Consider the following 15,039-nt stretch of genomic DNA (forward strand, 5'->3'; position numbering starts at 1 on the left):
TGCTGCTCACTATAGAGTGGATAGGGAGTAGGGAATGAGTGAGTGGTTTCGGACACAGCCATAGGCTTTTGTGTAAGCACGCAAGTAGAGGTTAAGTTAGGTTAACAGTTGATCATTTTAGATATATCATAATAGGCAAAGAGTTTGAGCTAAGGCTAGGATTAGGCTTCCTGGCAAACAGCTACAAAGAGCCTACCTGCCCATCAGATAAACCAAACAGGCATTTACACAAATGTGTGCATAGCTCTTAGCCTTGAATATTAAAAATGCGTCAGCCCCTTGTAGTATTTTCATGAATGAAGGAATGAGCTTCCAAGTCCAAACTGTTCCAGACTAAATGTGTTTAATTGTGCTGGAAAAATTGACTCTTTCAATTAGGATCTAATGAGGATTTTTTGGCTCTTGCAGCCAGCCTCTAGGGAACACTTGAGCAACTGCAGTTTTGTAGACTTTGTAGCAGCCTCATTTTTTAACACCAAGGTTGCCACTTAGAGTAAATGCTCCCACAAGCAGGAAATTACCTAAAGTTTGAGTTGATTATATCTCTCTAATTACAAGACAATGTGATAAGATCCTGTTCTTTACTCTGCTTCTTTAATTTCCACATCACTGCATTGTGTCACCATCTAATCTGGTCAACCATTTTTTTGTGATTTCAGGACGGTAGCAACCCCTCTGGCTTCTCTACTCGGGGTCAAAGACACAGTACGGCTCAAAGCCCCTTACAACCCCGCACTGGAATCCTACTACTGTAACATTGCCAAAAACCCCACACAGGTACATTTTTGCACATCGCCATTCACACTTTCAGTAAGGGGTCTGGATATTAAATCTGTCATTATTGTGCTGTTTTCAGACTTCTATAGCGAGTCTCTGCAAACAGACGGGCTCATCAGAAAGACAAGTGCAGCGATGGTTCAGGAGACGAAGGAACCAGGACAGGCCGAGTTTGCTCAAAAAGTTTCGAGAGGCCAGGTAAAAACACACACAAGCATAAACACAAATGCTCTTTTAACATACTGTACGTACACTTCTATACAGCTATAGAGCAGGGTGAAACAGCTGAACATGCTCGCGTTCCTCAGGCTATATGAGCACATTTCTGAGGGCAAAAGCAGCCCTCTATTTTTAACATGCACCCATTACAATGCCACTCTGCTGCTACCATGCCTGTGGCCCCCACTCTTCTCACACACACAAATCCAACCATTCACATTCTCATTAGCACCATGGCCTCGGCAACAGGGCCTCTGTCACCACTGTTGGTTATTTTTGTGAGGTAGAAGCTAAACCAACAGTATGTTAGCCTGATTATACAAAGCTGCTGAGAGTTGTCAGTAGCAGCTGGCTGGATTCACACTGTGTACAGATGACACAATATGCACTACAGAGGAAATGCTAATTAAAGAGAGGTACAATTAAGGGATGTTCCTGGCAACTAATGTTAAATCACTAATGTTGGACACAAATTCTGACTTAATTTGACTAATGTTAAGAGAACACTTAAAAACAGAATTTAGCTATACTTATTTAACATAGGATCACTGTGTCTGCCGGTAAACTATGTGGAAATGGCCCTCCCTTAAAAAAGCCATTGTCCAATCCTATGCTAGCAGCTGCAACTATATGCAAAAGAGGCCTGTCAAGCAGAAGTACTGTATGTGTGCGGGAAAGGTGTACTTATAGAACCAGCAAATCTGATAGCAGATACTCCAAATGTTGGATTAGGATGTTGAATTTTCGCTTTTACAAAGCGGAAACACCAAGAAAAGAGATGCCTGATATGAGTAAAACTGTGTTGAAGACCACAAACAAACAGCAGTAGTTTAGTTAAGTTAGCAGGAGGCAAATGTTAACACACATATAATTAAAGCTAACTAAGCGTTAGCTTTAAATGTAATCATGTATTGAGTTACTCTGTTGGACAAGAGCAATGTCGGTCCATCATATGTTTGTCCCACCTGGGTGGAGTCCAAGACAGTAGTAACCAATCCTGACAATAAACCCACGCTGTTGTTTCCCTGTTACAGCCTGCTTTTTTACACAGATTACACATGGTTGGACTGTGAAAATCACTATGAAAAGTCTTTATTTTTCATCTGTATGTAAGTTGTTAAACATGATAAAAAAAACGTTAACAGTTAACACTTATCTTCACAATAGCTCCTATTTAGCCATACATACCATACAGCAGCCAAATAGTAGCTTTAAGATGAAAAAACAAATCCAATAAACCAGTACAACAAATAATGTTTCAATAAATTTCAATTCAATTTCAACCGTCCATTTCCTCATTAACTGATGAACTCAACAAAAGCTGTTGTTAGCTAAAAACTATAAACCAACCATTTTGATTTATTTGGACTAGTGGAAAAAAGAGAAAAATATCTCATGTGGTTAGGTCAGTGCTGTCTTCTAGTTCTGTGGTTCTCAACTTGTGGGTCAGACCCCAACAGTGGGTCATATAACCCTTTTCAGTGGGTTGGAAACTATTGTCTGGGGAAAAATGTGCAAAAAAGCCTCTGAAATGCTTTTAAAACCTGCTTTCTTTCCTCTATGTCTCTGTTTTGTCATGTTTGGTACTGTCTGAGGTCCAAACTAAGGAATTTTCCCTTCACTAAACTTAGCTGGTAGCTTTGGGTCTTGAGGCTTGCCCACCTGAGAACCACTGTTCTAGCAGATGGGTCTTCAGCTGAAGTAAGGCTCACAGTCGCAGCTTTGTGTTTATGTTGCTAAGTTGTCTGCAGTCCTCCAGGTTTCAGCTTCTTTATATCCTCTATCAGTGATCAAATCAAAATCCTTTAGTTTAAACTTCACCAAGGTATATTTTGCATGACGTCTTCAGTCTAGATTGCATGAATATTTGCAGCCAGAATTACCCATATGCTACCTGAGTATATGAGTAGCTTTCACAAGCACATTGAGGGTGTTTCTGTCTACTTCTCTCATATTTTTAAACCTTTTTTTTTTGTTTAATAAATTGAACAGTACTTTCCTTGGAATTCCCCCTTCCTCTACAGGGGAAAATTCCATATTCAGTGCGGTAGGGGTAAAACTTGTCAGGCATGGCAACAGTAAATTAGAGAAAGGCCTTTCTAGATCAAAATAGTGCAAAGCCTTGCCTACATCCAGGTAGGGGAGCATTATAACCAAACAACAGTAGTCATTAACAAAGAGCTATTGTGGCTACTGGTGGCAACAGAGCATTTGAATGGGACATTAATCAAAAAAGTTACATATTAGTTCAATGGGCTTCTAACCTTGCAAAGCAAATGGATACGCCCGTTTCCTTGTTTCTCATTGGCGAATCCATCTTGCAAAGCTCCCGTCTGAACCGTTTGGGCCCGGTTAGAAAGTAACATGACCAATCAGCGACGAGGGGCAGTACTTTCGGGCGCATCAGAGTCATTAGAATTTGATGTATGCAAGCAGCGACAAGGGGCCGGTGCAATTATGGCGGAAGACATTAGCATGGATGCTGCTAAAGGGCCAGTTTTATCAGAACTTCATCGTTAAAAGAAGAACTAAGAACAGCAGTGAGTTGTTTTCTTTTCAAAAATGACAGAAGTCATGTACTGACATGTCTACAGTCACCATGGTTCGCGTTATGCAGTTCTATATGGAGTTTATTTCTTGGTAGCTGCACACCCCGATAGCGGCAATGACGTCACATGTTTTGTTGCTCTGATTGGCCAGTAAAAAAGTGACAGAACGTTCATCCAATCACCCTCCCAGTTTTTTTTCAAAGGCTCTGCCCTTTCCCAAACACTGTATTGAAGATTTACCAGATGGATGTGTGAAACAAATCTATCTGGCGTGTCAGGTTAATGGGCTTCTGTATCTGGTGCCAATCAAGGGATCCAACTAGAATCATTTAGCCAGTTAATCATGTGAATACCTAGAACCATTGGCATATCATTAGTATTTTCACTGTTAGCAGCATTAGGATCATCTTAAGGACACATACATGAGAAATTAATCTGTTTATTATTTATATTGGTTTTTATTAAAATCTTTTATGTTGTGTTTATTACATATCCCAGTAGCACCATGTCTGTCATTGCCATCTGTTTCATTGTCACAAGCATGTCATATTAACGCGTCATTTCATTAGACTTCAGTGGCCAGTTCACTTATATAACAAGGCAAGACGTACACATAGTATGAACAGTCTCTTTTTTCACTACTGTTAACCCAGTAGCTGATGTGGAGCTTTTAACCAATCTGAGGATGTCTTCCTTCAGTTGATGGGATTGCTCACTGGTTTGGAAATGTAGGTGTTGAAATGGTTTAAGGTGTTCAAGGTGGTTGCACATTGGAGCAAAATAATTTCAAAATTTGGATTTTTTTTTTTTTTTTTTTTTTTTTACTTAGTGCACCAAAAGTTTCAGAGAGTGATTCACTCTTTGCCAAGAAGAAAAAAGCTAGACTTACATTGACTCTGATCAGACCAGGTCATTCCCTTCTCCTTTTTCTCTGCTATTGTTCTCCTAGCTCTCTTTGCTCTGCCATGATGAGACTGAGCCTTGAGTCTATACTAAGAATACAGATCAAAGGAGGGCCTTTGCTTTGCAAATATTGACTAAAACAACTATTTTTAGGGTTTTATTAACACTTTTCTTACATACATGTAGGGTGGACTCCAAGGAAAAATGGTTGGGAAACACTGCATTAGAGGGCAAAAAATGGGTTGCACTTTCTGTGGTCTAAAGTCATGGATGTTGGCAAAGACCATTCATTCAAAATTTAAGCAATAATGAGCTTTTATTTTAAATCTAAATACGCGTTATTACTCATTAAAGCAACAAAAATACATGTTATTCATTGTTGCCTGTTTAAAAACAAACAAAAACCTCCTTTTAAAATGGTTTAAGCCTTTATTTTTGTAATATTAACATTGTTTGTGGTACACATAGTAATGTCAGTATGTATAGCCATGCTAAACCCTTCAACATGTATTTTTCTGACTTCTCCAAAGCTGATTGGAGCCAGACCCAGGAGGTGAAAGTTAACCAGGGGGCTGCTGTTAATGCTACAAAACCGATTTGCTTGAGCTGATATTATTAAATACCATCTGAGGAAGACCCAAAGGCCTGGCCATTTCTGTGGGAGGGCCTGAAGACAAGTCACTGTAAAGAAATAATAATAAGTCTTCTCTCTTATGCTCACATTTGCTTTTGACTGTTTCATAGCCAGCTACAACTCCTCACAGGAGCTTAAACATGGTCCTGTAAGTGCACAGAAACCATCTGAACATCAACATTTCCAAAAGAAAAAAGGGAACTTGGTCTGCTGAGATAATTTTGTCACCAACTTTAGCATTTTCTGTAAAAGCCTTAAAACCACAATAAAACTTGAATGACTAAATAAGAAGATTTTGTGATTTAAAGTGCCCCTCTAGCCTGCAAGTAGTTGAACTGAGATTCATTTGTTTGCTGTAGATTGTCGTGCATCATTGTGTTTATGTTAGAGTATACAGAGGATTGATGTTGTGCATTTGATGTTCATGTTAGTTGGTGTGGATGTGCATGTGACTGCATGTTTGTCACTCAACGGCTGTGGTGTGTCTTTCGCCGACATTTCTCCTCTGAATCAATCTATTGTTTATGTGAACACAACAGGCTTTCTGTGCCTCGCCCTTATTTTTCTCCACTGCTCTCTTCTCCATCTGTGTCCCCCTTTCGTCTTTCTCTGTTTCTCTGTCTGTTCTTTCTGTGTGAAATCCCCTCTCTGTACCTGTACCTGAGGCTGTGGTGGGAATGACCCCTCACTGTCTGAGCTGCAGGATATTAACAGGGAGGATACTGTCTGACAGCATTTATTGTGTGTCAGTGTCTATGTGTGTGTGGGTGTGTGTCCTGATTTGACTCGGTGTCCAGATTTTTCCAGGCTGTTCATTTAGCCATCCATAAGTGAGAGTTTGTTGTTGTGTGTGTCTGTTTTGTTGATGCATTGCTGACAGGAAACACACCTATTGTCTTATCCCCATTGACTGAGTAGAAAGTTTGTGTGTATGTGTGTGTTCTCTTACAGTTGGAGATTTACCTTTTACCTTCTTGCTTTCATTGCTGGCCTGGCCGCTCTCATCGATGTGAGTACCCCCATGTTAACATCCATCTCCTCTTCTCCCTCCTTCCACTGTCTTTTAATGTAAACATTCTCATTATCGACAGTCCAAACGTCATAGTAATCTCATTGCCATGCTGAGTCAGGTAATATGAAGCCACCTTTGAAGTTCATACACACTGTATCTCTTTTTCTAGAAACCCTGGCTGTATGACCTGCAGGAGATGTGGCAGGGCTTCCCTGTGTTGGTATGTGGCACTCATTATAAATTCAAAATCTCAAAGGGTATTTAAAAGTCTAGAAATCCTTTACAGAGATCTTCAATACATTCTCTTTACTTTGAATGTCTCTATTTTAATAACGTTCTATGTGTTTTTATACCTGGTGTGATGTTTTTATGTTAAAGAGTGTGTATTATCAGTCTTATGTCTTTTTGACGTCAATACACCAACCAGAGGTCCTGATCTTAATCCTACTGTATCTCACAATACTAGAACAAAAAAGGCTTTGAAGGGGTGCTGGTGGTTATGTCTGTACATCCCATGTACGGAGGCTGTTGTCCTCAGAGTGGGCGGCTTGGGGTCAAATCCGGTCTTTTGCTCCTTTGCCATCCCCTACTCTCTCTCTCTCTCCAGTTTCCCACTCTTTCCATTTTCCTGTCTCTTATAAAAAAGCCCCCAAATAAATCAAAAAATGAAAATATTAGAGACGCATTATTTGTGAAAATCAGGGCCAATACCAATGTGTAACATAACACTTAAGCAAATGTTTTTTCATCACTTTTTTGTGCAGCACTCATGGTATGCCAACATTAAAACGGATCAGAGTTTGTCTAACTGGTTCCTATTCTGCCCTGTATAGAATCCCTTATTTGATACAACAGTGAGGTATACTAGATGCCAGCAAGAAAATGTGATGGACCGAACAGATAAAAATGGTCAACTGTTACTTGTTGACCAATTTTTGTGAACAGTGCCAATATTGTCCAATACCACTGTTGAACTGATGCATTGCTGCATCCCTAGAAAACATAATAAAGCTTTGAATTGGGTTCTGTTTGATTTAATTTCCATCCATTTTCTACACGTGGGGCTGGAGCCTATCCCAGCTGTCAGTGGGCACAAGGCAGGGTACACCCTGGACTGGCTGCCAGTCAATCGCAGTGCTTGATTCAATTTGGTTCAATAAAATTTGGTAGTTGGAGATTTGGAGACATTAAGCATCATGTCTTACGGGCAGTGCAGACCAAAAACATGCAATGAGACTAGTTGATGTCATTATTTGTTGACATTTAAAGCCTGTTAGAACAATATTGACATTTCCCATTGATTCCCATGCTTGCATTGCCTCACAATCAGTTGTTGGTAATTTTACACTGAATTGCAGGAAATCAGCCAGCATGATTTGAGCTGCGATGACTCAAATTACACAGCTGCAGTGTTCTGAAACTGTTTTGTGCGTCCTGAGTCTTTTTTTTTCTGAACTGGGCTTTACACAATACCTGTGCTTGCAACATATCTCTTCTGAATCCAAAATAAATCTGAAAATATTTTTCCACCACTGAACTCACAGCAAAATTGTTAACTCCCCTTGGGTTTAATTTAATATTTATATAATTTTATTTAAAGTCTATATAATTCCCACAGGTTCTGAGTTGAATTTACACTTCAGAAAGTGTCAGTATTTTAACTCTCTTATTGCATTAATCTTTAACAGTGTTGTTTTTTTTTTTAACACATTCAAATGTACTTCCAACACTACATTGAGCAGTTTCTTTTCCCTACAGTGTTAACTTGTACTACTTATACTTCATACTCCATCAAGGTCCTCGTTGCATAGCACAGTGTTCTCTGGTAAGGATGGTGCAATGCAAGAAAGGCAAACTTAAACACATCCTTTGTAATATCTGCACGTGTAGTCGTCAATGTACTGCAACATGTGGGAAGTTACTAGCTCAGTGGATAACTTCACTCATGGTGCAAACGTGTCTAACATCAAAAACAACAACAGTCCACCAGAAACAGGGTCAAAGGAACCCCAGCAGTGATCACTTTTCAACAGGTAACATCTAAACACTCTGCCCAAGAGCATGATGGGAAAACTCCACCCACATATCCCCCCAGAAATTGAATTGGCAGTGAGCGGAGCTTTGATTAATTAACTCTCCATTAAGTTAGACTAAAACTGAGTGGCTCAAGCTGTCAAATAACTCCAGCACTGAAGGCCATCTCACTCAGAATGGAGTTCAAATTATACGTTGGGAGTTAAAATCAACGCTGAAATGTTTAACCCTGAGATATCAACACTCCAGTTTTTGCAATGCTGGCACCAGTTAATCTTAGGGGGGCAGACAGGCCTCCATCCAGTGGGTTGATGTACATCTTGGCTAAGAAAACATTTATTTTCTACATTAAGAAAATTATGTTTATTGCATTAAAGTTAGACTCTTTCTTGTGTTTATTGAAAATGCCCATAACATTATAAGTGTAAAACTAGGATTAACTGCATAGCCTAACAAAAAAATGTGTAACTTTTACTTTTAATTATGTGAAGGTAGATTTTGTTGCACAAGTCTTTTTTTGAGTTCTGGTCAGCACCATAAAACTTGTTACCACTGACAGCCTCTTTAGTTTGCAAACGTCTCTGCTCTTAGAGCCAAAATGCCAGTAAAAATCTTTATAAAGTCATTTATTTTAGTGGATCAATCTATTTAACATCATGGAATTGTCTGGGTCATGCTACCTGACTCATAGTATCACATGAATTCTTGTTAAAAGCTGATAAAATAATGTAGTTGGTAAATGATGGCTACTGTCATTTTAGCTGATTAAAAGTTTTGAACTTGATTTACTGATGACTGAAAAAAATCCTTTAATTGTAAATACTTAAAGACAAACCAGCCTCCTAATAAGAGGTTTAATAAACATGGAGTTGGTTGTTCAAATATGTAAGAATTGTTAAAATATCACTGGAATTTGCACTCTTAGTGGTTTACATGTATCTTGTGGGCCCAGATATATATTTTCATACCAATAGTTAATTTTTGCTGAGGAATAAATGCTGTTTGACATTAAAGTTCTGTTCTCTCTCTTTCAGACTCTCCTGCCTTCTCAGTATTGGTACTACATGATCGAGCTGGGTTTCTACGGCTCTCTGCTCTTTAGTGTGGCTTCTGATGTCAAACGTAAAGTAAGTGAATATTTTTACTTAAATATACATTCATGGGAACATAGAGTAGTGTGTTTTTATTTTTATATGGTGAGGACATTTTGATCAGTTTCACAGAGAGACATCTGGCTTGCGCGGTGGGTGGACATTAGACTGTTGTTACACGTGTGTTTGAATGTGTTAAAACTCTGTGTGTGTGTGTGGGTGTAGGTGTGTGTGTGTGGGTGTGTGTGTGTGTGTGAGTGTGAGTGTGTAAGTGTTTTGGACTTTGCTCAACTCGGGTCAGCTGAGCGCAGTGGGGGAAAATCCTGCCAAAGAGGCACAGTGTGTTTCTCCAACACAAAATTCTAACCTCTAAGAAGGATTTAGCACTCAGCACACACAGCCACTCAAAACACAAATTCCCAACAGTTTCCTTTTACCAGCTAACAAACCTCTCTCTCTCTCACTCTCTCTCTCTCTCTCTCTCTTTTCTTTTTAAGGACTTTAAGGAGCAAATAGTTCATCACGTAGCGACCATCCTCCTCATCAGCTTCTCCTGGTGTGTTAATTACATCCGTGCTGGGACTCTCATCATGCTGGTGCACGACTCCTCTGATTATCTTCTCGAGGTAAAAGGGTCATTCCAGTACATTACATTCACAGACGACAAACTTCTACAGCAGATAAATATCTATGAAATGTGGTTCATAGCAAAGTTAAATCAGTTAAATCAAAGTCCTGCTCATATAAGTTATCCATGTTTCACACAAAAAAATGATGTGTAGACTGTTTCAGACTGCAAGATCTGTTTAGTCATGATAAAGTGATGGCAGCACAATAATGATACACTGCCACCTTGTGGACAAAGCAGCACCTAGCTTACTGGTGTCCTGAGTGAGGAAGAGCCAAAGCAAAGACCATATATCAAAGGACGACATGGTTTATTAAGTGATTGATTTTATGGAAGCGGATATGAAAATGACCCTGCTTCTTAGTTGATTTCTTACTTCTAATGAGTTTATGGTCTTGAGTGCTACATTTCAGTCCTCTCATTACAACATGATGTCAGTGTTGTAAATCATGGACCCTTGAGGATTAATATAGATGTTTAAACAGGGTATGCTCGAGGCTGGGACTAACTGTGGTTAACTAGTCACTACCACAGCAGCCAGTGAAAAGATCAAGCATCCTTTCTGCTGTCGAAGTATGGACACTTCTGGTTTAGCTGATCCACTTCTTATACACAGTGGGCGAAAAATATTTATATAGTTCATCCTAAAAATATTGTTTATCAAAGTGCTGCACAGAAATAGTACATAAACACAACAGAAACACTGTAAAATCAAAAAAAGGAATAAAAAAACATAATGAAAACATAAAAACAAATAAAAATCATATATACACAAGGATTAAGAAAATAAAAGACATTAAAGAACAGAGATCTCACGACTCTCATGCTGAATCAAAGCCAAATAATAGAAACAGGTTTTAAGACATGGTTTAGAAGTCAGTGAGGAAGGGGATGTTTGAATTTCAAAATGTAGTTTGTTTCACAGTTTGACAGCACCCACAGAAAAGCCTCAATCTACTCAAGTTTTTAATCTGGTTTTAGGGAGGACGAGCTGATCAGCAGACCTCAGGGATCATGAGTTAATGTAGACATTTAAAATGCCAGAAATATACTGGGGAGCTGAACTGTTATAGCTTTAAAACTAACATTAAAATTGTAAAATGAATTATAAAATAAATAGAGAGCCAGTGATGGAAGTCAGGGTCAGAGTGATGAGGTCATGTTTTCCGAGCACCTGTTAAAAGTTCAGCAGCAGCATTTTGGACAAACTTTAAACCAGAGGTGGAGAAAATGCATGACTTTTGTACTCAAGTAAAAGCACAGTTACTTGGGAGCGCAGATGGTCAAGTGGTTTAAGGCGCTACCCATGTACGCAGGTGGCCAGGGTTCAAACCCGGCCTGTGGCCCTTTACCACATGTCTCTCCCCACTCTCTTTTCTGTTTCTGAATCTATCCACTGTCCTTCCTCTGTCAAATAAAGGCATGAAAAAGCCCAAAAAATAAATCTTAAAAAAAAAAAAAAAAGTACAGTTACTCTGGTTAAAATGTACTTAAAGTAACCTATAAATGAAATTATTTTACTTAAGTACTGAGTACTAAGTAGCTACTGAGGAATTGTACAGGAAAATATGATCTTTCTTTGTTGGCAAGAACAACAAGAGAATAGATCTCCAACCAGGTTTTTCAGGTAAAATCACACCTTTACAATAAAATAAAATACTCAGCAATATTGACAGTTTTAATTAGACTCATATAGAGTTAAATGTAACTCTTCAAAAGTGTCTATATTGGTCCACTCTACATATAGTTAGTTCACATTTTTAAGTGTTAAATATTTTACAGTATGATGGAGCTGCAGTAACTCTGAAAATCTGTGGTAAGCGTCTCCTCTGGCAAGGACAAAGCAAAGAGTCAACCTCATAGCAAGGAAATGCATACTGATATTGAATATAGGGACACTTAAAGTCACAGGTGCAAACTCTAACTCAGCGGATAACTTCACACATTGCGCAAATGTGTCTCACATTAAAAACATCAACAATGCACTGGAAGCATGAACAAAATAAGACAAACACTGTGCAACAGGCAACATCCAAACAAAACAAAACACATAAAACACATCTAGACACTCTGCCCAAGGGCATGATGGGGGGCTTCTCCCACACAAATGTGAAATTGCAGTGGGCAGAGTTTAGATCAGTTGACTCTTTACAGTTAAACTGACAATGATGGATCAAAACTGTCAACTCTAACACTGAAGATCATTTCACTCAGAATGAAGATAAAACTACATTTTTGGAATTAAAATAAACTCTGAAATATTTAACCCTGAGATACTAACTCTCACGTTTTTGCTGTGTATAGCAGCTATTTGGCCATGTGATGTGTAATCATTCTCTCACTGTGTGCTAATGTGTAGTAAACAGAGGTGTTAACAAAAGAGCAATTTCAGTAGTCCAAACGCGTAGAAGTAAAAGCATAAATCACTCACTCAAAATCATGGAAAGAAAAAAAACTTGCATTTTTTCATCAAATTTAAAACCATTATCCACATTTACACCAAGATTTAAAACTGTGGGTTTAAAATAAGGTAACAGGGGATCAAGGTCTTTGAGAGGAGGATCACAGGCTCCACTGGGGCCATTAGATCAGTTAAATTTGCTTTTTGTTAAAATTTAAGAAGCTCAGGGCCTTCCAGTCTGTAATGTCTTTAAGACAGTCTAGCAGATATTTAGTAGAGCTTATTATTGGTAGGTAAATCTGCATTTCATCTGCATAAAGATGGTACAATATGCATGTTTTTTAAGAATCAAACCAAGAGGACGGATTTATGGAGAAAAATGGGACCAAGAAAAAAAAAACATGGGGAACTCCACAGGGTAGGGAGCATATGAATAAACAGTCACTAATTTCTACTTTAAAACATCTCTCTGTTAAGCAGGACTGGTAATCATTCAGGGCTATACCTGTTAAACCTACACAGTGTTTGAGACAAACAATGAGCAAAATAAATACTTTTTTCTTTAGAATTGAAAGAATGACATTATCAGTGTATTCATAAATTAACTATTCATCCTATTTAACCGTTTCCTTCCCTCTGATAGTCTGCAAAGATGTTCAACTATGCTGGATGGCGAAATGCCTGTAACTACATCTTCATCGTCTTTGCTGCAGTCTTCATAATCAGCCGCCTGGTCATCTTCCCCTTCAGGTACTATCACAAATGTTAATTTAGTTTAGTTTATTTAGATCCCTATTAGCTTTTGCATGGCAGCAGATATTATAAGGGAATTTGATTTGCATCCTTGAATCTCACTATCTTCATTTCAGGATAATTTACTGTACGTGGGTGTATCCAGTGACCATCTATGAACCCTTCTTTGGCTACTACTTTTTCAATGGCCTTCTGATGGTTCTACAGTGTCTACATATCTTCTGGGCTGTCCTCATCATACGCATAGCTGTCCGCTTCCTCACCAACAACGTAAGAAAACAATCAAATCAAATGCAAAGTTAAAAATCCTGTCAAAAAATCTGTGACAGTGACCGAAGTAACTACATCCTTATCATCCACATTTTAAACACAGACACATTTAGAGGCTCATAGACCCCTGAAAAGGTCTTATTGTTTCTGTATTCTACTGCATTTCTACACACTTGTTCATCATAAATTTGTCTATTTTTGCAAAAGAAACACAAAAAGGGTTATTTCATTTAATTCATGTGACAGTCTGAATGTCTTCATTTTGCCATCTACATAAGTTCTCAAATTAGACAAAAAAATTGAGAAGTTTTCTTCTTCACTTTTGATTATCCAGATTTTATCATAATAGGGGGGTTAAGTTCAGTCCAGAAGTTTGACATATTTTAGCACAGCTGTAAATATTTGGTGCTTAAGTCTGTGTTGTTTACCCTTTAAAAAAATGTCAGATATGATCAGAGAATGATTTAAATGGCTCTTGTAGGTGAATATTATAGAAATAATCTGATAAAGTATGATGATCATACAGAGGAAGGGTACAGACTAAAGTGTGGATCAAAAACAAGAACAGACCACTGTCATGTCCTATCATTTTCAGGACAGGACAGCGCTCAGCACGTCTGTCCACTCATGCAGAGTGCAGCTGTGCATTCACCCTTGAATCAGGTCATGGCCAGGTCACAGAAACTGTATGTAGCTGTGGACTGTGTAAAATGGGATTCATACCCAATCTTGCAACTTTGTTATCTATAATCAAACACATCAAATGCATGAGTCTGTGTTTATAAATGTGTCTATTTATAGTTGGGCTGTGAGAATTATGGGGGTTTTCCAGGAGACATAACAAAACTGGAGGTGGGCAGAAGGTAGCTTTAAAAGTGCAGGAGAAACCTGGGATGAGCTGGAGTGTTGGCAGTACGGAGCAGGTGCCCATATATAGAGGCTACAGTCCTCAATGCATTGGTGGCGGGTTCAAATCCTGATCCTGATGCTGTTTGGTGCATGTCTTCCTCTTCTCTCCTCATATTTCCTGCCTCCATGTTTTAGTTTCTGCTCTTTTGACAGAACTCATCAGCAGTATGTTGTTAAATCACACTCAGGTAACATTACTAACCTTTTTAAATGTTTCACCCTGTATTCCAGAGCTACATGTATTAACGTTTATTAATAATGGGGTAGCATATCACAACCATCATCCTTGAATTCAGGAGTACAGGATAATATTGGCAGCAAGAGAGTGCAGAAAATGATTAAACAAAAGCATAACAAGAGACATTTCTTACGAAAGACATCACACCTTAATCTGTGCATTTACAAGAGGCAAGGCTACCCATAAGAGGGTGTAAAGGATCAAGTGATTATTGTGTGCTTTTTTTTTTTTTTTTTTTTTTTTTTTTTTTTACTGATCCCTTTGTGTGTACTCATTTTCACGCATGCAATTGGACAAATTGGATTTCACCTCATCAATTCTTTCCTAAATGTGACAAAAATGTAGACCATCTCAGTTCTTCCTGGATTTCCAAATAAATGTGTCAATGACTAAAAATTCTTTGGGATGCTTCAACCAATCAGAGTAATGAAACATAAACATAGCTGTAGGCTGATAGGCTATTTAGCAAGTTCCCACATCCGATTTAAACACTGGCGTAGCAGATTACGTGTTCTGTTAGCAGCCTGAATTACAGTCCACTTTTTGTCATTCACAAAACTGCCTCAAAACGAAATGCACGGACATACCCCTGACAACTGAACTGATCTGATCTGACCCTCC

General features: G+C 38.5%; 1 protein-coding gene across 1 annotated transcript in view; it reads left to right on the forward strand.

The window, feature by feature from the left end:
- cers2b (ceramide synthase 2b) overlaps positions 1–15,039 on the forward strand; it is a 38,693-nt gene that overhangs the window by 19,778 nt on the left and 3,876 nt on the right. The window contains exons 3-10 of the mRNA XM_041794344.1: positions 660–777; positions 857–975; positions 6,034–6,091; positions 6,264–6,314; positions 9,163–9,255; positions 9,717–9,845; positions 12,892–12,998; positions 13,118–13,271. Coding sequence (XP_041650278.1) covers positions 660–777; positions 857–975; positions 6,034–6,091; positions 6,264–6,314; positions 9,163–9,255; positions 9,717–9,845; positions 12,892–12,998; positions 13,118–13,271 — 829 coding nt within the window. The remainder of the gene's footprint in view (positions 1–659; positions 778–856; positions 976–6,033; positions 6,092–6,263; positions 6,315–9,162; positions 9,256–9,716; positions 9,846–12,891; positions 12,999–13,117; positions 13,272–15,039) is intronic.

This window comes from Cheilinus undulatus, linkage group 8, assembly GCF_018320785.1.
Source record: "Cheilinus undulatus linkage group 8, ASM1832078v1, whole genome shotgun sequence".
NCBI lineage: Eukaryota > Metazoa > Chordata > Actinopteri > Labriformes > Labridae > Cheilinus > Cheilinus undulatus.